The sequence below is a fragment of the Acanthamoeba castellanii genome (genome assembly GCF_000313135.1).
Source record: "Acanthamoeba castellanii str. Neff unplaced genomic scaffold scf7180000084599, whole genome shotgun sequence".
Lineage (NCBI taxonomy): Eukaryota > Discosea > Longamoebia > Acanthamoebidae > Acanthamoeba > Acanthamoeba castellanii.
This window is the reverse complement of record NW_004457442.1, coordinates 547,679-571,355: the sequence shown is the minus strand read 5'-3', so window position 1 is coordinate 571,355 and position 23,677 is coordinate 547,679. Positions and strand designations below refer to the sequence as shown.

At 59.0% G+C, this 23,677-nt stretch overlaps 8 protein-coding genes across 8 annotated transcripts in view; 3 read left to right on the top strand and 5 right to left on the bottom strand.

The window, feature by feature from the left end:
- Positions 1-23: 23 nt before the first annotated feature.
- Positions 24-4,535, bottom strand: ACA1_060040 (papain family cysteine protease; the record flags this gene model as incomplete). The annotated part of the gene is made up of 17 exons (XM_004339242.1): positions 24-179; positions 260-718; positions 796-1,069; positions 1,181-1,422; positions 1,525-1,668; positions 1,746-1,957; positions 2,019-2,237; positions 2,310-2,365; positions 2,473-2,614; positions 2,695-2,851; positions 2,943-3,138; positions 3,219-3,339; positions 3,414-3,480; positions 3,585-3,630; positions 3,715-3,800; positions 4,053-4,183; positions 4,385-4,535. The coding sequence occupies 17 exons, from the start codon at positions 4,533-4,535 to the stop codon at positions 24-26; spliced, it is 2,859 nt and encodes a 952-aa protein (XP_004339290.1).
- Positions 4,536-4,937: 402 nt separating this feature from the next.
- ACA1_060030 (thioredoxin domain containing protein) lies at positions 4,938-7,478 on the bottom strand (the record flags this gene model as incomplete). The annotated part of the gene is made up of 11 exons (XM_004339241.1): positions 4,938-5,231; positions 5,301-5,384; positions 5,467-5,550; positions 5,645-5,713; positions 5,836-5,947; positions 6,001-6,389; positions 6,508-6,610; positions 6,717-6,800; positions 6,938-7,036; positions 7,180-7,239; positions 7,336-7,478. The coding sequence occupies 11 exons, from the start codon at positions 7,476-7,478 to the stop codon at positions 4,938-4,940; spliced, it is 1,521 nt and encodes a 506-aa protein (XP_004339289.1).
- Positions 7,479-7,656: 178 nt separating this feature from the next.
- Positions 7,657-9,456, top strand: ACA1_060020 (WD repeat containing protein; the record flags this gene model as incomplete). The annotated part of the gene is made up of 9 exons (XM_004339240.1): positions 7,657-7,747; positions 7,930-8,050; positions 8,136-8,241; positions 8,372-8,448; positions 8,560-8,658; positions 8,767-8,834; positions 8,921-9,029; positions 9,142-9,250; positions 9,328-9,456. 9 exons carry the CDS (start codon positions 7,657-7,659, stop codon positions 9,454-9,456), a joined length of 909 nt encoding a protein of 302 aa, XP_004339288.1.
- Positions 9,457-9,565: 109 nt separating this feature from the next.
- On the bottom strand, positions 9,566-10,888 carry ACA1_060010 (MIR domain containing protein; the record flags this gene model as incomplete). Its single annotated transcript, XM_004339239.1, has 6 exons — positions 9,566-9,613; positions 9,700-9,831; positions 9,945-10,037; positions 10,171-10,273; positions 10,380-10,440; positions 10,615-10,888. The coding sequence occupies 6 exons, from the start codon at positions 10,886-10,888 to the stop codon at positions 9,566-9,568; spliced, it is 711 nt and encodes a 236-aa protein (XP_004339287.1).
- Positions 10,889-11,199: 311 nt separating this feature from the next.
- ACA1_060000 (uncharacterized protein) lies at positions 11,200-12,117 on the top strand (the record flags this gene model as incomplete). The annotated part of the gene is made up of 1 exon (XM_004339238.1): positions 11,200-12,117. The coding sequence occupies one exon, from the start codon at positions 11,200-11,202 to the stop codon at positions 12,115-12,117; it is 918 nt and encodes a 305-aa protein (XP_004339286.1).
- A 297-nt stretch (positions 12,118-12,414) lies between these two features.
- Positions 12,415-14,352, bottom strand: ACA1_059990 (actine, putative; the record flags this gene model as incomplete). Its single annotated transcript, XM_004339237.1, has 10 exons — positions 12,415-12,461; positions 12,549-12,649; positions 12,711-12,828; positions 12,920-13,027; positions 13,148-13,240; positions 13,384-13,432; positions 13,544-13,609; positions 13,691-13,815; positions 14,019-14,166; positions 14,275-14,352. 10 exons carry the CDS (start codon positions 14,350-14,352, stop codon positions 12,415-12,417), a joined length of 933 nt encoding a protein of 310 aa, XP_004339285.1.
- A 486-nt stretch (positions 14,353-14,838) lies between these two features.
- Positions 14,839-19,356, top strand: ACA1_059980 (von Willebrand factor type A domain containing protein; the record flags this gene model as incomplete). Its single annotated transcript, XM_004339236.1, has 16 exons — positions 14,839-15,190; positions 15,286-15,552; positions 15,647-15,783; positions 15,862-15,907; positions 15,995-16,043; positions 16,182-16,353; positions 16,510-16,644; positions 16,756-16,848; positions 17,003-17,068; positions 17,239-17,347; positions 17,472-17,657; positions 17,731-17,873; positions 17,993-18,383; positions 18,561-18,671; positions 18,845-18,989; positions 19,071-19,356. 16 exons carry the CDS (start codon positions 14,839-14,841, stop codon positions 19,354-19,356), a joined length of 2,688 nt encoding a protein of 895 aa, XP_004339284.1.
- A 659-nt stretch (positions 19,357-20,015) lies between these two features.
- The window catches only part of ACA1_059870 (purine nucleoside phosphorylase), a gene marked incomplete at both ends in the record, with an annotated part of 5,540 nt that continues 1,878 nt past the window's right edge, over positions 20,016-23,677 (bottom strand). Inside the window, 14 exons of the mRNA XM_004339235.1 lie at positions 20,016-20,239; positions 20,374-20,488; positions 20,591-20,666; positions 20,765-20,916; positions 21,032-21,145; positions 21,280-21,393; positions 21,572-21,658; positions 21,850-21,968; positions 22,099-22,178; positions 22,376-22,528; positions 22,658-22,793; positions 22,895-23,056; positions 23,203-23,343; positions 23,456-23,633. Of these exons, the coding sequence (XP_004339283.1) occupies positions 20,016-20,239; positions 20,374-20,488; positions 20,591-20,666; positions 20,765-20,916; positions 21,032-21,145; positions 21,280-21,393; positions 21,572-21,658; positions 21,850-21,968; positions 22,099-22,178; positions 22,376-22,528; positions 22,658-22,793; positions 22,895-23,056; positions 23,203-23,343; positions 23,456-23,633 (1,851 nt within the window). The remainder of the gene's footprint in view (positions 20,240-20,373; positions 20,489-20,590; positions 20,667-20,764; positions 20,917-21,031; positions 21,146-21,279; positions 21,394-21,571; positions 21,659-21,849; positions 21,969-22,098; positions 22,179-22,375; positions 22,529-22,657; positions 22,794-22,894; positions 23,057-23,202; positions 23,344-23,455; positions 23,634-23,677) is intronic.

Below are 23,677 nucleotides of genomic sequence, written 5' to 3'. Positions count from 1 at the left end.
TTGTACAAGAGAAGAAGAAGGTCTTAGTTGTCCTCGTCCAGTTTGATCGGCGGCGAGCGGGCGGTGATGGACTGGAACATGAGGCGTCTGACGAACCACGTCGTCCTGTTCGCCTTCTTGTCCACCACCTCCTCAGCCTGCGGCTCCACAGAGACCGCAGCTGGCGCCACTTCCTCCATCTGTAGCACAACACACACGACACACAACGAGATGACGTCAGCCTGACATCATCAAGTGGTGGAAAAGGAGTGGGCCGGACCTCGTCGGCGTGCTCTTGGATGGTGTCGCGCGACTTCATGCGTCGCACGGCCACGACACCCGCCACGACGGCCGTGGTGAGTGCGGCCAGCAGGACCGCACCGACCACGCTGCCCACGACGATGCCCGCGATCGCGCCCGCGCCCAGCCCGCCGGCGCCTCCGCCCGCGACGGTGACGACCGCCACCGAACTGGCCTCGCCGCCCGCGCCGAAGCTAACTGTCGACACCAGGTTGACCGTGTTGACGCCGTCGGTGGCGACAATGTCGACGAACACGTTCTGGCCGGCCGTGACCTGGACCGTGGCCGAGTTGACGCCCGACACCGAGTAGCTGGAGCCGGTGGTCAGGCTCGGTGGCGGCACCTCGGCGCGCTTGCCGGTGGCCGCCAACTGGCTCGGGTCGACGCTGGCGTTGTTGTTGGCGCCGCCGTTGTTCAGGAACCACTGGTCCAGCACCAGCTGCACACAACACACAACAAAAAATTGTCACTTTTAGGATGCGCGTGTGCGGTGGTGTGTGCGCATGCGTGCGGTACCTGCGAGCTGCGTTGGACGAATTCGTTGGAAGAGTCGACGGTGACGGCCTGGCCGGTGTTGAAGGACGACGACGACGAGAAGTCGCGCTCGTCGACCACCGTGACGCCGCCGAACCGCTTGGCCGTGCGCGCGATGACCGGCGCCGAGACGTAGTTCTCGATGCCGCACAGGTTGACGCCCCGCTTGATCCGGAAGTAGCCCGCGTCGGCCCACCACGTGTCCCACGAATTCGCGATCAGCCAATACGCAACCCCGTTCGCGTCCGTGCCCCAACTACGACACACGACACACAGCACGACACGACACGCGACACGAGATACCGACCGCACATAGCTCATGTCAGGAATGTTGGTTGCTCGGTGCGTTGTTGTGTGGAATGCGTACCCGACGATGCTGACGGCGTGGCCGCCCATGTAGTCGGAGGAGGAGCTGGAGCAGGCCGTGGAGTAGACCTTGCCGGCGTTGTTGGCGTCGTTGAAGAAGGTGTAGAACGAGTTGCAGATGTCGTAGCCCGCCGTGATCGGGCCGTTGTTGTAGATCTCCAGGCGCATGTTATCGACGCCGCTGATGCGCGTCGCTCCGGTGGCCTTGTACTTGGTCGCCGTCGTACCGTCCTTGCAGGTCGCCTAATGGTGCAGTAATATATGCATATGTATATCATGTGTATATATTAATATATATGCGTATGTTATGGTTGCTATGCAGCAACCGAGAGTTTGGTGACGTACGGAACAGGTGGGATTGGTGGAGCAGGAGCCGCTGTAGCAGGTGTACGGGCGACAGCCGCCCTGGAGTTCGATCGTGTCGCTGGACGGGTAGCCGTTCTTCATCAACAGCGCAGCCTGGTAGGGATCACCTCCATTGCACCCGGTCTGTATGTGCGTGTGCGTGTGTGCGGTGAGTGGTGCGTGTCGTGTCGTGTCGTGTCACTGGAGTGTGTGCAGCGTACGGTGCCGAACCAGGCCTTGCCCTTGCCGCAATCGAGAATCTCCTGCGGGGAGAGGACGCGCTTGGTGTTCTGCGCCAGGCACAGACGGTCGGAGGCGGCGGCCGCCGTCGAGAAGGCGTAGCAGCTGCCGCACTGGCCCTGGTCCATGATGCCCACGAAGCACCCGCTCTGGCTGTGGAAGTTGTACGACGCCGGCACTGCAGCCGCTGCTGCTGGTCTTGGGCGAGGCTGAAGGCGAGGGAGTGCGTGTGGGCGAGCTTGCAGCCGGCGAACGGCTGGGCGTCGGCGAGCGCGTGGCGCCCTTACTGGGGGAGGCGCTCGGAGTGCGCGAGGGACTGGCGCTCGGGCTGCGCGTGGGGCTGCGCGTGGGCGACGCGCTCGGGCTGGCCGCGGTAGCCAGCGTGATGAAGGTCTTGCCGGCAGTCCACGGGCCGGAGCCCTGGGCGTTCTTGGCGAGCACCTTCACGGTGTAGGTCGTTCCGGCCAAGAGCGCTGCAGAGCAACAGAAAGTGAGGCTGACGTCAGCACAAGACAAGAATGGCGGTACAGGACTGAGAGGGGTACAGGCGGCCGAGATGGAGAGCGTGGTGGTTGAATACGAGAACGTCTGGCCAGGACCACTAGTTCGAACGCAAGAGAAGTTAGTGTCTGGTGTCGTGTCTGGTGTCGTGTCGTTGGTCGTGTCGTGTCGTGTCGTGTCTCATGTGTGAGTAGGGAGCGCAGGTACGTGATGCTGATGTTATAGCCGGTGACGACGCTACCGCCGTTGGTGGCGGGAGCGGTCCAGGAGACCACAGCCGAGGTGGTCGCGATGCTGCTGATCGCCACACTCCGCGGCACGCCGGGCACGGTGGCAGTCGTTCCCGCAACTACTCCCCCAACCACTCCGCGATGAGTTTCTATCTCGTCGTCCTGTCGGCATTATACAAAGTGTTGCATAGTAACGCACCGGGAGTGGAGGTCCAATCGGTTACGCAGGCACCCTCGCCGTAGGTGTTGAAGTAGCCGGTCTCGGGGTAGCGATAGACGCCGCCGCTTGCCGACGTGAACTGGAAGTAGTACGACCTGCACCCCGTGCCCGTCGCCAGCTGCACAAAGTAGTTGCCCTGCAACCCGCCCACCAATCAGAACTAAGATCAGATAAAGCCAAGAAACAATAAACAGTGTCATCGGAACGCAAAGAATGTATGGACGAACCTTGCCAGCGACGCCGGTGTCGAGGGCCAGGTTGGAGGCCGCGCCGTTGACGACCACCTGAGCCGACTGGGGCGCGCCCGAGGCATCCCAGTACGCCGCGAAGAACCGCGTCTTGCTGCCGGTCTGGAGGATGTGGGAGCCCGAAGCGATCCGATTGGCGTAGGTCTCGGTATTGCACGATCCCAGGTCGGTCGTCCTGCCCCACGTGACGTCAGCACCAATATATACAATGGTGATGTATATTAAAGATATGTCGACAGGATAGGGGTTTCGTACCAGTAGGAGAGGCCGTTGGTCGAGTCGGTGCCGAGGCCCACGCCCAGACGGGTGTAGCTCAGCGACAGGTACATGTTTCGCGAGCCATCGCAGGCCTGGCCCGCCGTGTTCTTTCCGCCATCTGCAATTGATTCAACCATCACGCCTCAAGTCATCAGATGGCGGTGGAGGGTCAAAGTGGGTGGTGCAAGGTACCGGGGCAGCAGTAGTAGCTGCCGTCGGCCTTCTGGGTCCATCCACAGAGCCCGTCGTTGACCGCGCTCTACACATACAGTCCGCGCATGCCACAAGAACGAGTGAGCGGAGGTCGACCGCACGACACACGCACACCCGTGGCACGCACACTCATCGTGTATGGACGCGTACCAGGGGATTGTTCGAGTAAGCCGCCTGCAGGTTCTCACCGATGGACCTGCCAGCGCCGCGGTCGGTTAGCCCTCCGGCGCCGTGCAACACCAGAGAGAAGAGAAGAGAAGAGAGGACAAGCGCGTAGTACCCCGAGGTGCAGGTGTAGGTGTTGCGCACACGCGTGCTCCAGGCCAGGCCGTTGCAGCTGTTGAACTGCACCTTGTGGCACGTCGTCTACAACGCATACATACATGTGTTTATCAACATTAAAATGTTAGCGCCAATCGTGTGGATGAGCTCTCACACCGTCATCATCGTATGGAGAGAAGGTGTGTGTGTGTGTGTGTGCCGTGTGTGTTGTGTGTGTTCTGTGTGTCTGTGTGTCTGTGTGTGTGTCTGTGTGTGCCGTGTGTGTGTCTGTGTGTGCCGTGTGTGTTGTGTGTGTTGTGTGTGTCTGTGTGTCTGTGTGTGTCTGTGTGAGGGTACGAGATCAGTGGAATGGGCGCGGGCGGTCTGGGACAGCAGGGGGTCGAAGTAGAGCGGGGCCTTGGCCGCAGTGGTGAGGATGCCCGTGGTCGTGAGGCCCGTCATGTAGTTGGTGCGGTACCCCGCCGGCCCTGTGGTGTAAGTCAAGTTAATTAAATCACGCTTGTCTACGATTGGTCGCCTCAAACGCGTCAAAAACTCCGCCACACTCGAAAAACAAGAAAGGCACAACCGAGATATGTAATGGGCCGATCATGTCGGACTATGTGAAACGATACAAGAAAAGAAGAAGAAGATGGTGATGAAGGAAAGTAGGAGGGGATTTTGGGTACCGACGCGGGCGGCGTTGATGAGGGAAGCAAAGGTGCGCTCCTGGTAGGACGGGCGAGCCGAGGAGGGCTCGCCGTAGGCCTCGGAGTAGCCGACGGCCGCGACCAGCACCAGCAGCAGGGCCAGTGCGGCGACCAAAGATGAAGCCGCCATTGTGAGCGTTCGCACAGTGTACGCGAGGAAGTGAACAAATTTGAGGTGACCGAACAAGTGGCCCTGGCCGAAAAACAGAGGCGGAGCAGCGGTAGGCGATTGGGCATAGTATTGCGCCGTTCGGATTGGGCGGGGTCGTCCGTGTGTGAGAGTAGAATGAGCCTATTGGACCACTTCCCGGGGCTCAGGACTTTGGGGGTGGGTATTGGTGGTGCCCCGGCTACCTCGGTGATGAAGAAGAAAGAGAGAAGTTACCCTCAAAGGGGATCTGGTCTGCATTCCCATTCCCACGTGCACATCTGCACTAAACTAAAACAGTACCTACAACACAACACCATGACCAACACCATTACCATTAACTTACATAAATAAAGATAACTTACAAACGACGCCATGTACCGATTATTGCGCCACAGCCTGCTTTCTTCTGCGGAGGCCGTCCGTGCCGCTGGAGGCCTCCGGCGCCGGCTGGGCGTTGGCGGTGGCGGTTGTGCCGTGGCTGGTGGCGGCGGTGATGGTGGCCGGGGACGCGTTGATGGCGCGGTTGATGCACAGGAGGACGAGCGAGAAGACCAGCCCGGCGACCAGGCTCAGGTACATGGCCGCGTTGGGCGACGCCTCCGACACGGCGGTCCACCGGCTGGGCCTCCACCACTCGGGCAGCTCGAGTCGGTTCACCCAGTCCTCCACCACGGCCTGCCCAGAGAGCGCAGTGAGCACGGCACTCGACCCACGGGTAATCGATTGAACGAATGGTAAGAGTACCAGCACGCCCAGCTCCTTGTGTGCCAGGCCCTTCTTGGGTTTGTGCTGCGCCATCTTCTGCGCCTGTGCGAGCGGATCAGCTTTCTGTCGCACGACCCGACACGACACACATGACAACACGACACACACGACACACACGACACAACACACAACGGAGGAGGAATACTGTGATGTATCCGGATTGAATGCGCTGAAGGTAGTCGCGGAGGTCGTCGGCCGAATGTACGCCCACGCCCGGATAGTACGATTTCTGATGACGTCACCAGGGTGAGCCGCGGCGTAACCGACCCCGCCGGTCGAGAGCGCAATCTGTTGAACAAAAGGGGGGAGGGGGGCAGTCGTACGCGCAAGGAATCGAGGACGAACACGTGCGAGCCGAACTGGTGCTCGCCCACCCCAAAGTCGCTCAACCACTGCACGCGACCAACGTCACACGACACCGAAGATTTGAGAGATCAGAACCAGAACAAAATGTCACTTGCGGTCAAGCTGACCACGATGATTACGAGTGGAGGGGCGAGGTGGTCGGTAGTACCTGCTGGTACTGCGGGCCTTCGACCCACGAGAAGGCCAGCCTGGGCGGCGTTCCCCCGTTGCTATGGGCCAGCCCGTACTCGTGTGCCACCTGCCGCACCACGTCCAAGAATCTGATGACGTCACCGCCACCGTTAAGCGTCAGCTAATCAGAGTCAGGAGGGACAGTATGAATGGAATGAGAGGAATGCGGGTGGCACGCAACTGGAGGCCAGGGCCGACGGCGATGACGACGCCGAGGGCGCCCGGCTGGTGCTGCAGCTCCTGCAGGCGGAACGAGGCGGCCTCGAGCCGCGGGAGAAGCGGCATCCAGTGCTCCTCGAAGAAGGCCACCAGACCCTTCGTGTCGCCGGCCACCACGGGCCGCACGCGCGCGGCCACGCCCGGGCGTCGGTCCCAATCCTTGACCACCACCGCGAACGGCAGCGGCGGCGGCAACGCATCGTCGTCATCATCACCGCGGAGGAGGTCCCGGGCGAACTCGAGGGAGTGCGAGCGGGCGAAGAGCACTCCCTCGGCCTCGACGAATGGTCGGATGCCGTCCACGAATGCCGCCTGCGGGTTGGTGTGTGGTTAAAATAGACATAAAGCAGTATAAAAGTAAATATATATATATATTTATATGTGGTGAGAATGTCGGCCAATAGGCTATTGAGATGGGGCAACAACTTACCAGGGCGGACGAGTCGTGTGGCTGGTGAAAGAGAATGAAGGCCGAGTAGGGTAGAGCGAAGCGCGACAGGTCGTCCGGCGTCGCCAGTGTCAGCACCTGCGGGCTGCGGCCCATCATGAGCGGATGCCGAGTGAGCGATCAGGTGGGGGGGGGGCATCTCATCATCGCACGTGAGCAACCTCAGCTCAAACTTGCTCCCCCCCCCGTACCGGAGAAGAGTGAGGCCGTAGTTCGCGATTTGGGTGGCGTTGAGCTCGCCCTTGTAGTCCACCGCAATCCCATCCCCGTAAATGCTGGACATATTGTACCTTCTGCGTCAGATAACATTATGTGTCGTGTCGATGTGTCGTGCGCCGTGCGCCGTGTGTCGCGTGTCGCGTGTCACGTGTCGTGTGTTGTGTGTCGTGCGCTGGACGGAAGGAACAGATACAATTTGAAGGTGGGCAGGGTGGTCACGCCGAAGCGTTCCGTGAGTTCGCGCTCCTCGTTGAAGTTGATCCGCCCGACCGTCAGTTTGCCGGCCAGCTCCCTACGCGCGAGCGCCAGACACACGCAAGGAGTCGGTCAGCAGTCGAGTCACAGAGCAATAGAACGAAGCCAACACGCACACGCACACACGCACACACGCACACGACTCACGACACACGACACAGTGGAGTCTGAGAAAGGTACTCTGCGAGTGCGCGCCAAGTGGGCTCGAACTGCTGGCACACCCCGTGCCAGTCAGCACAGCTGCGAGAGCGAAGGGATTAGAAGGAAGATGAGAGTTTCGAGTAAAGAATGGATGACGCGGGAAGGAAACGTATTTACAACTGAACGAGGAGGGACCCGTTGTTCCGGAGGTAGTCGTTGAAGTTGGCCTGCGTCAGCTCGACCAGCGCATCAGCTGAATCGGTTGTGAATTCGGATTCTGAGCCGGTGGTGGCAAGCGCAAACCCGCCGTGTGGCAGCACAAGCAGGAGTAGCAGCATCGACACGAGTGCCGCGTGGCCACACCACGCACGGCTGTCCATCAAGCGCCTCACTCTTTTCGTTTATTTATTTATTTGCCGCAACGATCGTTGGTATGCGTGGAATGGAATCTGTTTCTTTTTTTTCTTTTTTCCGTCTTTTTCCAGCCAACATCATCAGATTTGGCCTGGCCGCGAGATGACTCAAGGGACGAAGTTGCCACTTCCCTACACGCTCGTGCACACGCTAAGAGGGCACCAGGGCACCGTCACCACCGTCAGATTCAACAGTGCGTGCTTTTAACCCATAGTGATTTATTTTTTTTTAATTAAACCAATTACCACGCATCTTATTAATTATAACATCAAACGCAAGACGTGTGTACTCCCCCCCCCGGTAATTTATTATTCTATAAACTCTATTCTATTTTTAATATTTTTTTAATCAATGTAAAACTCTGGCTTGTGGCAGGCAATGGCAACTACTGCTTGAGCTGCGGTCAGGACAAGAGCATCAAACTGTGGAACCCGCACAAGGGCGTCCTCATCAAGACCTACACCGGCCACGGCTACGAAGTGCTCGACGTCGCCGTGTACGTCTTGACTCTTTTGCTTCTTCTTCGTCTTCTTCATCATCTTTCTTCACTGGGGGCCTAACGCGCTTGCGCGTGGACACAGCACGAAGGACAACAGCCAGATCGCGTCGTGCGGAGGCGACCGACAGGTCTTCCTGTGGGACGTCGGCACGGGCCAGCCCATCCGCCGATTCAAGGGCCACGACTCGGTACGCGCGAGTGTGCCGCTGTGTGTCGTGTGCGCACTGTCACTGATGAATCACGACACACACACACCACACACACACACACACGCACACACACACACACACACACGCACACACACGCACACAAGTGCAGCGGGTGAACTGCCTGGCGTTCAATGAGGACAGTTCGGTGCTGGTCTCGGGCAGCTACGACAAGACCGTCAAAATTTGGTTTGCTCCCTCCTCCGGCCAGCACCCGCTCTCTGTCGTGTCGTTGGTCGTGCCGTGTCGTGTCGTGTCGTGCGGTTCTAACCCCCGATTTTGGCGCGTTTTGTGTCACAGGGATTGCCGGTCGCGGTCGTTCACGCCCATACAGACGCTGAGCGAGGCCAAGGACAGCGTGTCCAGCCTCTACATATCAAGTGAAGAGATCATTACTGCGTATGTTGTTGTATTCGTGTATTTGTGTGTGCGGTGTGTGTGTGTGTTGTTTCCTGGTGTGTGCGTGTGCGTTGCGTGCGATCTGGAGCCAACTTATATGCACGACAGATGTGTGGACGGCTGCGTGAGGAACTACGACATCCGAACCGGTCGGCTCAAAACGGATTTTATGGGCCGTACGTGCCTCCCGACCTGTCGCCTGATATTTGACATTCATTCCATCACACTCACTACACGCACACGCACACGCACACGAAACCAGAGCCCTGCACGAGCGTGTCACTCTCCAATGATTCCAACTGTCTGCTGATCAGCAGCCTCGATAGCAGCATCCGATTACTCGACAAGCAGTCGGGCGAGCTCCTCGGCGAGTGCGTGCCAGCTTGCTTCGCACACGCGCGCACATGTGTGTGTGTCGTGTGGCGTGTGCGCTCATCGTTTCGTGCGTGTGCACGCACGTCGACGTGTTCTGTAACTGCGCAGGTACAAGGGTCACGTCAACAACCAGTACAAGATCGCGAGCAGTCTCTCCAACACCGACGCCTACGTCGTGAGCGGGTCAGAGGACTCGCGAATCTGCTTCTGGGACCTCGTCGAGGCACGATCTATCCCACGACACGCAACACGCAACACGACGCACCGATTCCTGACAGACACACCACAACGCAGGGCAAGCTGGTGCATACGCTGAAGGGCCACGAGAAGGTGGTGTGCGGCATCAGCTACCACCCGACGCCGGACACCAACATGCTCGCCTCGTCCTCGCAGGACGGCACCGTGCGCGTGTGGGGTCCATAAAGAAGAAGAAGAAGAATGGAGAAAATAAATAGATACATCCATTTTGATTGCAACACCAACAAGCCCTTAAGAACAAAGAAGAACGAAGAAGAACAAAGAACGAAGAGGTCTACTCCTTGGTCGCCACCTGTTCCCTCTCAGGGAAGTAGATGCCCTCCTGCAGCCGAGGAAAAAAAGACCAAAGTGAGAAAGAACGAAAGAGAAGGAAAAGAACGAACGAACGAATGAACGAAATGTGCATACCTCGGTGATCCAGCGGCAGTTGGCGTTCTTGCCGGGGACGGCGGTGACCTCCTGCTGGCCGGCGATCGGTTGCCGGTACTTCATGTCGTGCGAGTGGAGGTACGAGTTGGTCGCCTCGTGCTTGAACGCAACCTGCACACACGACACACACGACGCACACGACACACACGACACACACGACACACACGCCACGACATGATTAATTGAAGTTGGGCGAACGATAGAGCGAGAGAGGCCGCACGTACCGGCTGCGAGCGGAGCCAGACGGGGCTGCCCTCGGTCAGCACCACCCAGTTGTCGCTGTCGTCGCCATTGCCATCGGGGCCATAGGCCGACACCTGAGCCCCGCACACGGACGGTAAGTCACCAACTCGTGTGCGTGTGCGCGTGCGCGTGCGCGTGCGCGTGCGTGTGCGGTGGTGCGTGTGCGCGTGCGCGTGCGCGTGCGTGTGCGGTGGTGCGTGTGCGCACCTCCTGCTGCTTGGAGAGAGGCGATGCGTGGTAGTGCGAGTGGAGGTTGAGTCGGGTGGCGTAGTGCTGCAGACGAATCACGTCGCCGTTGTTGATGCGGTCTCTGCACATAGACGCACAAAAGAACACACACGACACGACACGACACGGTATGAGTTCACGAACGCGCTCGTGTCGTTGGCTCATAACAAGCGCAGGGGGGGCCATACCCCTGTTGGCAGCGCTTCCCGTTGGCAGCCCTCACGATCCAGAACGAGTTGTGATCATCAGCTGCAAAACAACAGACATCAGCTTACATCATCCATCCACCACACAAACATGCATTCGGCTTCCTTTCTTCTTCACTCCTCTTCCCATCCATCATTCTCTCCGCGTTTCATCTTCAAAACATCGCAAATTGTAAAATTGCGTGAATGAAGGCGAGATTGTGCGATGGGGTCGAACCGCTGGCGACACCGGTGACGGACTGCTGACCGGAACCCGAGCCGTAGGCGACTTGGTGCGAATGGAGACGGAAGCCGGTGGGTACGTGACGCAGCTTGATCATGCTGCCGCAGGTGACCATCTCCTGGCCTGCCGAGTGATGATCGTCATGGTCATGGTCGTGGTGGTGATGATCGTGATCGTCGCCGCCCCACCAGCCCGCTCGCGCAACCACAACGGAGGCCAGAATGCACAACAACAACAAAATTGCCTGCCTCCTCTTCATCATCGTCATCTTCGCGGTAGGCAGACTGTGAGCGGGTGACGTGGCCCTCTCGTGTGGTGTTGGGCGGACTTTGGGGCGCCGTGACTTCATCTGGTGACGTCAGCAGATGAGAATTTCGGTTATTAGCATCGGCGCTGTCTCCCCGATCAACCCCCCAATCGCATTTATCGGTGCATGATCGGCGCCGGAGACCAACAATATAAAATAACAATCTATTCCTTCTGGAAGACCGAAAAAAATCAATCTAATTTACAACTTGAAGGGCTTGCTCCTTCTTCTCCTTGGCGCCTTCTTCTTTCATTCAACATCAATCAATCAACATGGAGGCGGACGAATCGGTGTCGGATCTCTTGCAGGCGCGAAGACAACACAAGGCGAACGCGGCGGCAATGGCGGGATTGAGCCTCGATTCGCGGGTCGGAAAGCGAATGGCGCCTCGCGGTGGTGGCGGGACGGATCACAAGCAGCACCTGGGGAAGAGTCTCTCGCGAGGAAAATCGCTCGAGAACGCAGATGAGGGCGAAGAATGGGAGGAGGAAACGGTAAACGACGATGACTACTACGACGAAGTCGAGGAGTCCAAGCAGGTCGAAGCCGCTTCGCGCATCTTCTACAAATCTAAGAGCGTGGCCGAGCTTCTCGGCGTGCCCGTGAAGCCAAAAGCGGCAGAGTCTTCTTCTTCATCTTCTTCAACGAGTAGCGACTCATCTTCATCTTCATCTTCTGCGGGCAACGTGAGCCTCGCTACGTTGTCGCAGTCCTCCCAAGACAGCATTGACACGTTGAAGACGACGACCGACCACGCCCACGAGGAGCGCCTCAACGAGCTCGTCAAGCGACGACAGGAGATGGTGCGGCTCGAGGCCAAGCTCAAGGGGCTCGAGGAGGCCCTCGTCACTGAGCGCACCGAGCTGCGACGGCTCGAGAGCCAGCTGCCCCCGGCCGCCAACCGCTTCACCACGCTCATCGCCACCAAGTCGTCGACGGCCCTGCTCCAGCTGCGCGACGAGCAGCTCGCCGCCAAGGCCGCCAAGGAGCAGCGGAAGACGGCGCGCGCCGAGAAGAAGAAGGCCAAGGAGGCCAAGCGCAAGGCCAGTGCCGCCGGCGGCAGCGACAGCTTCACCGCAACGCCGAGCAACGACACCACCGACACCAGCAGCAGCGGTGGTGATGGCACCACCAACACCAAGGTGGGCGCGGTTCTTGTTGGTGACCTCCTGCGCAGCGGCGGGCGCTGATGGTCGCTATCATTCCACTCCTTGTACGGGTATCAAGACAGCGGAACATGATGCAACGGTTGCGTACGCCACGTAGCACCACGTTACCACATGCCCAACCACGAGCGGTCGAGGAGGCATAACTGTTTATTTATTTTTAACAAATGGTTGCAAAAGGAGCAAACTTGGTCATCGACACTACACTTGTAAGGCCGGGGACTAGAAGGGTCCATAGACCTTGTTGCTGGTTTCATTTTGTGGCACTCAGCCTGAAGGGTCGAGACGGAAAGCTAAACAAAAACAACAAGAACTGCCTTTTTAAAAGCACTTGCGCTCCACAATGACTGGCCCACACTCGTCGTACTCTGATGCGTGGCAGAGCGACGAACAAGACATAACAAACAAGAGATCAGACGAAAAATTAACACTAGAGACTGAAGGGGTTGCCGGACCCTCTTTGCTGATCGCCACGTGAGGGAACCAGCTCATGCTGCCCAGGAGCGACGCCCCAAGCCACTCCCTGATGGGCGTGTCTTGATCAGAATTCACAGAACTGGCCACAACGCGTGACTAGACCCACAAGAGAATGATGCGGGCGGGGCAAAGGGCCGTACTGGTGCCGTCTCTCGGGCTGGGCCTTTACCTTGACGCACTGCTGGTACTGATCGGGCAGCAGCGCCTTCAGCTCCTTCTCGAGCCGCTCGGGGAATCCCGCAAACAACGTGTTGCCCCCTATACACGCCCGCACACCATGTCGGCTACTGTAAGCCACGACACACCACGACACACCACGACACACACAGGGCGCGAGTAATGAGATTACCGGAGAGTACGATGTTGGAGTAGAGGGCGGTGCGCATGAAGGGCAGGCACGACTCGACCACGCTCACGATCTTGTGGTGGAGCGCCTCCGCCGGGTCCAGCGCCTCATCTGCACATACGCGCGCGCGCGGAGACCCCACCGTCCGCCCACCACATGGACCCCATACGTATGTAAGAGACCATCCACTTTTGTTCGCGGAATTCTAGGAATGAAATGTTTATAACGTACCGTGGAGTTGCGGCTGGAACACGATCTCGGGCGCGGACACCTGCTCCTGGCCCACCTTAATCACTTGGCCATCGGGCAGCTCATAATCCTTCTCTGCTCAACCCACCATCTACACATGCACCACCGCCGCACACGCACCACCGCACACGCACATGACGACGCACACAGGTGGTTGGTGTGGTGGTTGCTAGCTAGAGCGAGGAACGAGGTAACGAGTCATCGGGGCGGAAACGAACCGGCGACCTGGGCGTTGTCGTAGTCCAGCGCAACGGAACAGCAGCTCTCCTGGCAGTGGCGCGCGCGAAGAAGTCACACACAGTCAGGTGGCCACTACTGAAGTGTCATCTCAACAAGAACGGCGACGATAATATATCTAATCTGATGAGATCTATGTACCTTGATGTGACCGACGATTTGCAACTCGGCCGTCGTCGTGAAGCTGAGCCCCGACTGAGTCAGCATCTGTGCTCACCCCCACCGGCGGCGAGGTTGGAATGTTAGCAATGCCGCAGGGTAGCAGTGGCACGCTAACAGTAGCAGTACTTTGGTGAGGGCGTCGGTGACTTGCTGGCCGCCGATGGGCAGCTTCTGGGTCAAGTAATCGAGCGCGTGGCCGCAGTAGACCGGCGTGATGTATGTGCACCTGCGACCCGACATCACGCTCAGCCCTGTCGTGTGTGTTGCATCGTGTCGTGTGTTGTTGGTCGTGTCGTGTCGTGTCGTGTCGTTGGTCGTGTCGTTGGTCGTGTCGTGTCGTGTCGTGTCGTGTCGTGTGTGGTGCGCGCATGCGTGCGTGCGTGTCGCGTTGTGCGGTGGATGGCGGCATTAGTCGTGACGCCGAATGAGCGAGGAGCGTGTTGATGATATGTACCGGTGACGGAGCGCACGCCGGAGTACAAGACGCTGAGCATGGCGGCGTGGCCGAAGTAGGCCGCGGGCACGTTGAAGGTCTCGAACATGATCTGGCAGTACTTCTTGCGCACCTCGGCCGACGACTGTGGCGGCAGCGGCATCACCAGCTGCACACCACCCACAACACACGACACAGAAAAGAAATAATTAATTAAATTCTATAATCTAAATTTCTACAATAAAATAAAATAAAATAACGAGGTAGGAGGGCGTACGAGGGTCTCCTCGGGCGCTACGCGCAGTTCGTTGTAGAAGGCATGGTGCAAGATCTTCTCCACATCGTCCCAACCCATTCTTTTCCTTTTTGTGTTTATTGCTGTGTAGAAGAAAGAAATCAATCTTAAATTGAAAGATGAATAAGTAGTGTAGAGAGAAACCGATTGAGGTACCTGTGAGCACTGTGGCAGTTCTGTGTTGGCGTGTAGAAGGGTCAACAGGGCTAAATGTCGAAAGGCCAATGCCCAATGGTCCCTTTGCTGTTTTTTCGTGAACAGCCCACGGCGAAGTAGGAGCGTGGTCAACGATAAGGAGGGGCCTACTGCGCGCTGACCACTTTCACTTCACGACCAAGCAACGCAGTACCTGCGACGCCCGCAATTCGCACAAAGAAGCAATCAACCAACACACATCGAGTGTCGCACCTTCCATCTTTTACAACTTACAACTTCCCTCGAGCCCAGCACTAGAGCTAAGCGTACACTTCGCCCATCTTGTCCGTTTCCAACTAAATCTATTTCTATTTATCACTCTATTTGTTTTTCAGATAGAAATAGACAAGAATGTCGATCGAGGACAAGCAGGCAAAGGGAAGCGCGGTGGAGGGCGTGGAGCTGCGCTCGAGCTCGTGGCACGCCGACATCGCCGGCTGGGCGGCGCGCGTCTCCCACCGCCAGCTGTTCGCCCACCGGGGCTCCAAGGTGGTGGAGGCCGTCTACCGCTTCCCGTTCGACCAGGAGCGCGGCGCCGTGACGGGCTTTGAGGCGCGCGTGAGCGGCGGGCGGCTGCTCAAGGGCGTGCTCGAGGAGAAGCAGGCGGCGCTCGAGGCCTACGACGACGCCCTCGCCGCCGGCCACACCGCCATCCAGCTCACCTCCTCCGCGGCCGAGCCCGCCACCATGGAACTGGTCCTCGGTACAAACCACAAACTACTACCACTCCCCCGCGCCCAAGCCTGGTTGTCTCACCACCGCACACGCACACGCACACGCCACACGCCACACACACAGGCAATCTGGCGCCGGGGCAGGGTGTACAGACGAAGCTGGACTATGTGACGGAGCTGCAGGTGGAGCGCGTCGCGAGTGGGTCGTCGTCGTCGTCATCGTCGCAGGTGTCGTCGTCGTCGTCGGTGTATCGCTTCGTGGTGCCCATCCACGGTGCGACGCCGGCGGGGCAGCACGAGAAGGAGGTGGTGACGGTGTCGGCTGCGATGCCGGAGCGCATTCAGGGCATCACGTCGCCCTCGCACACCCTCTCCAACCTCTCCATCAACGGTACGCACCCTCGCATGTGTGTCGTGTGCGTGTCGTGTCGCGTCGTGTTGCGTGTCATTGGCTGATTCGGCACACACACACACCACACACACAGGGAAGCAAGCGACGGTGAGCGTGGTGGGCAAGGACATGGCGGCGACGGACGTCATCATCGAAATCGAGACCGAGAGGGACGCGGCGCAGAATGGCCACATCACGGCCCTCGTGGGCAAGCTGCCCCTCGACAAGCTCGTACGCGCTGCCAGCCTTTCCAAATCATGCAATGTCGCGGCTCTTTTTGACCAACCGCCGTGCGATGCGTTGCCGCAGTCGAGCGTGAAGCCCGAGCACGAATACGCTGCTGTCGTTTCGCTCAGTACGCCCCCCCTCCGTCGGCTCTTCGTTCTTCTTCTCTTTCTCTCTTTTGTCGCAAAAACAATCTCAATTTCCTTCTTTTCCACAGCGCCCGTGCTTGAGGTCGAGTGCAGTCCCAAGTCGGAGATCATTTTTCTGTACCTGCCGCCCCGCCCACACCCAACGCACACGCATGTCTGTGACATCGCACACGTATTCATTTTCACACACACACACACACACACACACACACACGACACACGACACACGTCATGTGGCGGGATGGTGCATAACAGGGTGGATCGGAGCGGGTCGATGGGGGGTCAGCCGATGGTGGATTCGGTGCGCACGCTGCGGCTGTTCCTCCAGAGCTTGCCCACGAGCGTCACCTTCAATATCGTCTCCTTCGGCTCGCGCTACTCGTCGCTCTTCCCGAAACCCGCCCCGATGAACAACGCCAACCTGCTCGTACGGCACACACACGGCACACACGACACGACACGACACATGACACGACCAACGACATGACACGACACGACACACGATACATGATACACGACACGACACGCACACAACTAACAATAGTACGCCGTGAAACAAATATAATTGACATACGGTACGCAGGCAGCGCGCAAGTTGCTGGACACGATGAAGGCGGACATGGGAGGCACGGAGATCTTCCAACCGCTGCAGCACATCTTCTCGACGGAGCCCCAGGCCGGCTTCTCCCGCAACATCTTCGTGCTCACCGACGGCGACGTACATCGCACACGCACCGCCATGGATGATTGCTGGCAGCTGACCATGATGATGATTATGGCGTTGCTGATCGGTGATGTACGTCGTGTGTGTGTGTGTGTGTGTGGACAGGTTTCCAACATGGATAGCTGCCTCAATTTGGTGAAGGAGGCGTGCAGCAAATCGCAGCTGACCCGCGTCTTTTCGTTCGGTATCGGCCATGGCGTACGTGCCCCCCCCCACTTTCCCACTTTGTGTTTTTACCATATTTAGTTTGTTGTTATTCTTATTTTTGATTTTATTTATTTGTTATTATTATTTGTAGTCTAATGAAACAAAACCTGATTGTCACCGTTGTCACTGATCTGCCCCCCATCAGGCAAGTGTGCCGTTGGTGCAGGGCATCGCCACCAATGGCCGCGGCGTAGCCGAGTTCGTCAGGCCCGTACGTGGCTCACCTTTCTCTCCAGCTCTCGGCGCGAATCAGCGGCCATTACTCTTTATATTATTATTATTCTTATTCTTATTATTATTCTTATTATTATTATCATTATTATTTCTTATTTGGATTATTATTGATTATTATCATTATTATTTTGCTGACGCGTGCAACAGGAGGAGCGGATCCAGGCCAAGGTGCTGAGCTCCCTCAAGAAGGCCATCCGCCCGCAGCTGGTCAAGCCCAGTCTCGCCTGGGGCACCACCCACAACGTCCTCTCCTCCGGTACAACATAACATGACACGCACGACACGCACGACACGCACACATGACACGACACGCATGACACGCACACATGACACACACGAGGCACGAGAAGCGCTGACGCATGGGCTGGGGGGGGGAGCAGCTCTGCCGGAGGTGCTGACGTTCAACGCGCGGTGCTCGGTCTTTGCGTTCCTACCGCCGGCCCTCATGAAGGAGACCAAGGGGGGCGAGGGGGCGACGGCCGAAATCGTGTTTACGGCCAAGGGCGACACCACGGCGGAGGCCTATCGACAGGTCTTCAGCCTCAGCGACGCCGACGTGTTTCATGGTACGCCGCACACGCACACGCACCACCGCACACGCACACGCGTCGCTGATGGTGGGCAAATGGGTGGAAACAGGTGATGTGATCCACTTGCTGGCGGCCAGCGGCCTGTTGCGCTCGCTCGAGGCCAAGGGAGTGGCCCAGCACCGGCAGAAGATGATCGATCTGAGCAAGGAGTTCGGCGTTCTCTGCTCCCAGACCGCCTACACTGTCGTCGAGGTTGGCCACCCATTCTTTATGATTATATTATTATTATTCATTCTTTTTTGTGTTTATGATTTTAATATCTAATTTACTTTATTCTTTTATTTAATGCCATAATTTATGAATTAAAATAGGAGCGGGACGAGGCGCTGGAGGACACGCCCGAGCTGGTCGAGGTCACGATTGCCGTCGACACCGACTCTGCCCAGCAGGCCGAGGAATTGGCCCGACTCGAGGCCGAGCGGCTCGAGGCCGAGCGACTCGAAGCCGAGCGGCTCGCGGCCGAGGCCGAGGCCGAGCAGGCCGCCAACAAGCGGAGCGTGGAGGAGGAGGAGCGCGAGCTGAGCGAGACCGACCCCTTCGCCTGGGCCCAGTTCGTGGCGCCCCACACGTTCGGCGACGTCGCGGAGGAGATCCAGACGTGCGTGCTCGATCCCGGCACGCACCTGTTCAAGGCGGGCTTCGCCGGCGACGACGTCCCGCGCGCCCTCTTCCCGCCGGTCATCGGGCGACCGCGCCACCGCGGTACTCAGCCCGTGTTCTCTCTTGTCTTGCACTTGCACTTGCACTTGCCCACGACCAACGACGCGACGCGACGCGACACGACACGACACGACACGACACGACACGACACTCATTATTATGTGGCCGTGCCGTGCATGTCGTTCCATGTGCCGTGCGTGTGTCGTGCGTGTGTTGCAGGAGTGATGATCGGGATGGGCCAGAAGGATTCGTACGTGGGCGACGAGGCGCAGAGCAAGCGTGGCATCCTGACCATGGCCAACGCCTTCGACTTTGACCTCTCCTCCACACGTACCTCTCCCCCCTCTGGGCGTGTGTGTCGTATCATGTGCGTGTGCGATCGCGCTCGTGTCGTGTGTCGTGTGTCGTGTGCGTGCGGATCTAAACAGCCGACGAATTTTTCTCACCGATTGGGCGGTGGGCGGCTCATGGGCATGGGGTCTTTCTAGAATCGTCAACATCAGCGTGGTCGTCGTCGTCAAAGGCTCCCGCGCGGGGTGGCAAGGCCAGCCAAACGAGCGACCCGGCAGTCGACGCCTCGATCAAGCTCTCCGCCACCGAGCAGAACAAGATGGACGCCATCCTCTTCTCCCAAAACGCCGACGGCAGGTGCGCACGACACGACACGAGACATGGCACGACACGACACGACACGACCAACGACACTCACCCGTGTATGTTGGATCGCAGTTGGGAGCTGAACGACGAGCTGGCGCGAGCGCTGGGCAAGGGCCTGGGCGAGCTGCAGCGCGCGATTCCCGCCGATGTCCAGAAGCTGCACGGCGCGGCGGCCGGGCAGGTGTGGGCCACGGTGCTGGCGCTGGCGAGCCTGGCCGCCTGGTTCCAGGCCGTCGAGGACGAGTGGGAGCTCATCGCCGCGCGCGCCCGGCGCTTCCTCGCCGGCCTCCACGTCGCAGCCGACCTGGCCTCGCTCCTCGCCCTGGCCACCCAGTTCCTTTCCACGTCCAACGAGTGATCACCATCTTCATCTTCATCATCTTCATCTTCATCGCCATCATCATCATTGTCACCGTCATTAGCGCAAGAAGAAGCAGGGCTGATGGACAGGTTTGTTCTTTGTTGGCATGTGTTGGTGTGGTTGGAGAAGAGTCACCTCTGCTCAACCAGCTACTGGAGGACAAGGAGGTAGAAGGCCATGCTGAAGCAGCTTGCTGACACAAACCAATGTAGTCGTGACCCCACCACTGAAGCTGTGGAGATGGATCCAACAAGGTTGGTTGTTTGATAGGAGTGGGGTGGATGGATTTTAGATTGCTGAAGAAGAAAAAGAGCTTGTGATGGTGGTGGTTTTTGGAGAAGGAAGGCGCACCTTTGTAGAAGGTGCCCCAGAAGCCCTTCTTTTCAGAGAGGAAGATTCGTCGCAGGATGGGGGTTGATTTAATCAACGTGGCGAAGCAAATGAAGAGCAGCATGGCCGTCAGCAGCCCTGGAAAGGAGTAGACTGCGAAGGAGACCAGGGGTAAGCAGAGCGAAGGCAAAGAATCTCTGTGAAACTGTCACCGTACCGTTCGTCATGTTGGCCCCTCGATGAACATGCGTTTGTTTTTTTCTGTATTTTATTTTTCCCTTCTGTTTCTTTCTGAAGAAAAGAAAGAGAAAATGAAAATGAAAACATTAGTGGGCGTTCGTGGCGGGCACGGCATCGGTGTGGTGCTTGCCGGCGGTGGCCAGCTGGGCGAGGAGGCGGGCCGCCAGCCGGGCCGTCTGCGCGGCCGACTGCTCGAGGCCGGCGGCGGGAGCCTGGTCGTCGTCCGTCGCCTCCAGTGCTCCGCTCACCAGCGAGAGGGCGCCCACCTTCATTCCCACGTGCCTCGCCACCACCACCTGCGACACCATCCCTGTTCCACCGCACCCGCGTGTGCGGTTGAATTGAGTGTGTGCGGTGTGTGCGGTGTGTGCGGCGTGTGCGGCGTGGCCCTCGACGAGCAGCAGCAGCAGCAGCAGCAGCAGCAACAAGTGCGGGAATGTGCACCGGTAGTAATGGCGTCGGCGCCGCCGAGTTGAGCGAGGCGCGAGTCGAGCGGCGATCGGTAGACGGGTCCCACGAACAGGCCCACCACTGCCCGCTTGACCGCAATGCCCTCCGCCTGCCAATCCAATTCAATTACAAACAAATTAATTAAATATGGAAAAATAATATATCAATCAATGAACGAATGAATGAATTACGAGAAGAGAAAAAAACTAACCTCAGCGATGTCGTGGGCCACGTTGCGGATGGCCAGATCGTAGGCGTTGCTCATGTCCGGGAAGCGCACGCCCCACCTGACACGACACACACGACACACGACACGGCACACGATGCACGCGGCACGTCAGTGACGAAGAAGATGATGAGGGTGACGGAAGTTGTTGGAGCGCACTTGTCGTCGTTGGGGCCGAAGAGCGGGTTGCGGCCGGAGAAGTTGACATGGTCGTTGACGATCAGGACGTCGCCCGGACCTCCGAACTTGCTGGTGCAGGCCGCGCTCCGGCCGACCAGCACCACGCGCGTCACGCCCACCGCATGCAGCAGCTGCCCACGACACACACGACACGCGACACGCGACACGCACGACATGACACACGGCACACACAACCATTCGTTAGCGCTGCATTGGTGAGGGCGGGTCTGGAGTGCAGACACGTACGCGCATGGGGAAGACGATTTCGGAGAAGGGGCGGCCTTCGGCCACGTAGTGGATGCCCTTGAATACAAACACCGACGCGCCGCCGTCCTTCAGCTCCCCGCGGAAGAGTTGGACCTGCTCGACACCAACCGACACCACAACACGACACACAAGACACGACGCACACGCACGCGCACACGCGCACTTGGTGAGGACTGGGAGGTTGAGGTGTTATAAAAGAAAGTGGGGTGGTGGTAGTAGTTATGTACTCCCGAGGGCAGGTGCGGAATGTCGGCGATCTCGGCCAGCTGCGCAAAGTGCGCGGAGAAGGGCTGGAACAGGGCCTCGTCCTCCACGATCAGCGCCAAGCCAGTCTGGCCTCCCTACGTTTTGACACGACACACGCAAGGCACCACACGCACCACGCCACACGCCACACGACACACGACACACGACACGCACAACCGCACACGGCACACGACGAGAAATAGGGCAGAGAAAAATATGAAATTAAATTAAGGGTCGTTCGGGGGGGGGGGGCTGGGCGTGGAGGCCACGTACGGATGCGGCGGCCAGGACGTGGTCGGCCGCGGCCTGGATGTGCTCGGGCACGCCCTGGGTGACAGGGCGCGCCAGGTGGGGCGTCACCTGCCATGACCACGCACGGTCAACGGTGATCGATCACGCGCAAAGGCTGCGTGTGTCGTGTCGTGTCGTGTCGTGTCGTGTGTCGTGTGTCGTGTGTCGTGTGTCGTGTGTCGTGTGTCGTGTGTCGTGTGTCGTGTGTCGTGTGTCGTGTGTCGTGTGTCGTGTGTCGTGTGTCGTGTGTCGTGTCGTACCTGCTGCTGCGTGTAGATGGTGGCGGGGAGGTCGGCGGCCTCGCGGTGGGGCTGCGCGGGCGAGGGCGGGTGGGCCGACAGCAGCGACTCGATGGCCTTGCTCACGTGCACCTTGGCCACTGCGTGTGTTTGCGGTCAAGTGCGATGTGTGACTCACGGTCAGACCGTCTGTGAAGTGCCCAACGCAAAGCAAAGCCGCACGCACGACACACGGCACACACGGCACACACGCCACACGACTGCACGTACGCGTGTCCTTGCTGACTACGGCGGGCTGGGCCAGGCCCAGCACGGAAATGCCGTTCGATCGCGACGCATACACCAGACCACTGCCAAACAGACACACGCGCCCGTGCGCACACGACACGACACACACACACACACACACACACACACACACACACACACACACACACACACACACGACACGACACGACACACGACACACAATCAGGCGGTGAGTGGACCCGAAAGCAAAGAGTGCGGCAACGAGGGCAGAGAGGCGACGCGGGAGGGGGGGGGGTACAGTGAAGCGGTGCCGACGAGCGGGCAGCCGATCTTGTGTGCGATGGCGGCTTCGGCGTTGCTCGGGAGCGAGGGCCCCTGGAAGGCCATGTAGGCGGCCTCACCGACCTTCACGCCCTGCGCCTCGAATGCCTTCGCCACGCCGGCCTGGAGCCTGTGCTTGCGCCACACACATTGGAATGCAGCAGTATGGAATGCAAAACATGTTATGAGCTATGCGCGGAATGCAATAAAAAAGAAGAGTAAAGAATGCAAGCAAGTGAAACTTGTGGCGTGGGCGTACGGCTGGACGTTGAAGAGGCGGGCGTGCTGAATGGGCCGCAGGGGGTTGTTGTGGGTCCACGGGTGGATGGACGTGAAGTCCAGCGCGTCCACCAGCACCGCCACGTCATCCACCTTCGCTTCGGCATCGCGTTTTTCTGTGCGCGTGTCGTGCCATTGGTCGCGTGTGCGGCGTGTGCCAAGTCAACCAAGTGCGTGTGCGTGTGCGCTCTTTGACAAAGGCGAGTGCGGTGCGTACCGGCGATGAGGGTGTGAACGAGAGTGGACACGCCCAGCACGCGGAGGAGGCGCGCGACAAAGACCGACTCCTCGCACGAGAACCCCTCCAAGGCGTTCTTGTGTAGCACCACCACCCGCTGACCCCCGGCCAGCGCGCCCACCACCAGCTCGCCCAGTCGCGCTGTATGCAAACGGAGGAGAATTCTAAGAATTTCCTGTGTGCGCGTGTGGCTGTCGTGTGTCGTGTGTGCGGTGGTGCGTGTGTCGTGTGTCGTGTGCGGTGGTGCGTGTGCGGTGGTGTGTGCGTGTGCGGCGGAGGGAACGTACAGGAAGGGCTAATGGAGGGGAAGTGGGGGATGTCCCGGTAGGGGATGGCGCGAGCGTCCGTGAGTCGCTTGACCAGACCCGCGCCGTGGCTCGGCGCAAAATAGAGACCCACATCCGCCAGCGTGTTGCCCTCACCAACCCCTACGCGCCATAGTTCAAATCAGACACGACACACCGCACACGACACACAACACACACCGCACACACCGCACGCATCGCACACATCGCACACACGCGCGACACGACACGGTACCATGGGCGAGCACGTAGTCGGCGGCGGCGTTGACTTGGGCGCCGGTGGCCGGCGCGATGATGGGCGGCGGGAGCGGCGCGGTAAAGTTGGCCTCGGGGTCCTCGTGCTTGCGCGGGAGGAATGTGGCGTTGTAGGCACGCTCCGGCTGGACCTCGGGCCTGATGCCCCGAATGAACTCCTGCATGAAGTTCACGAACCCCGGACCGGCCACGTCTGCCACCA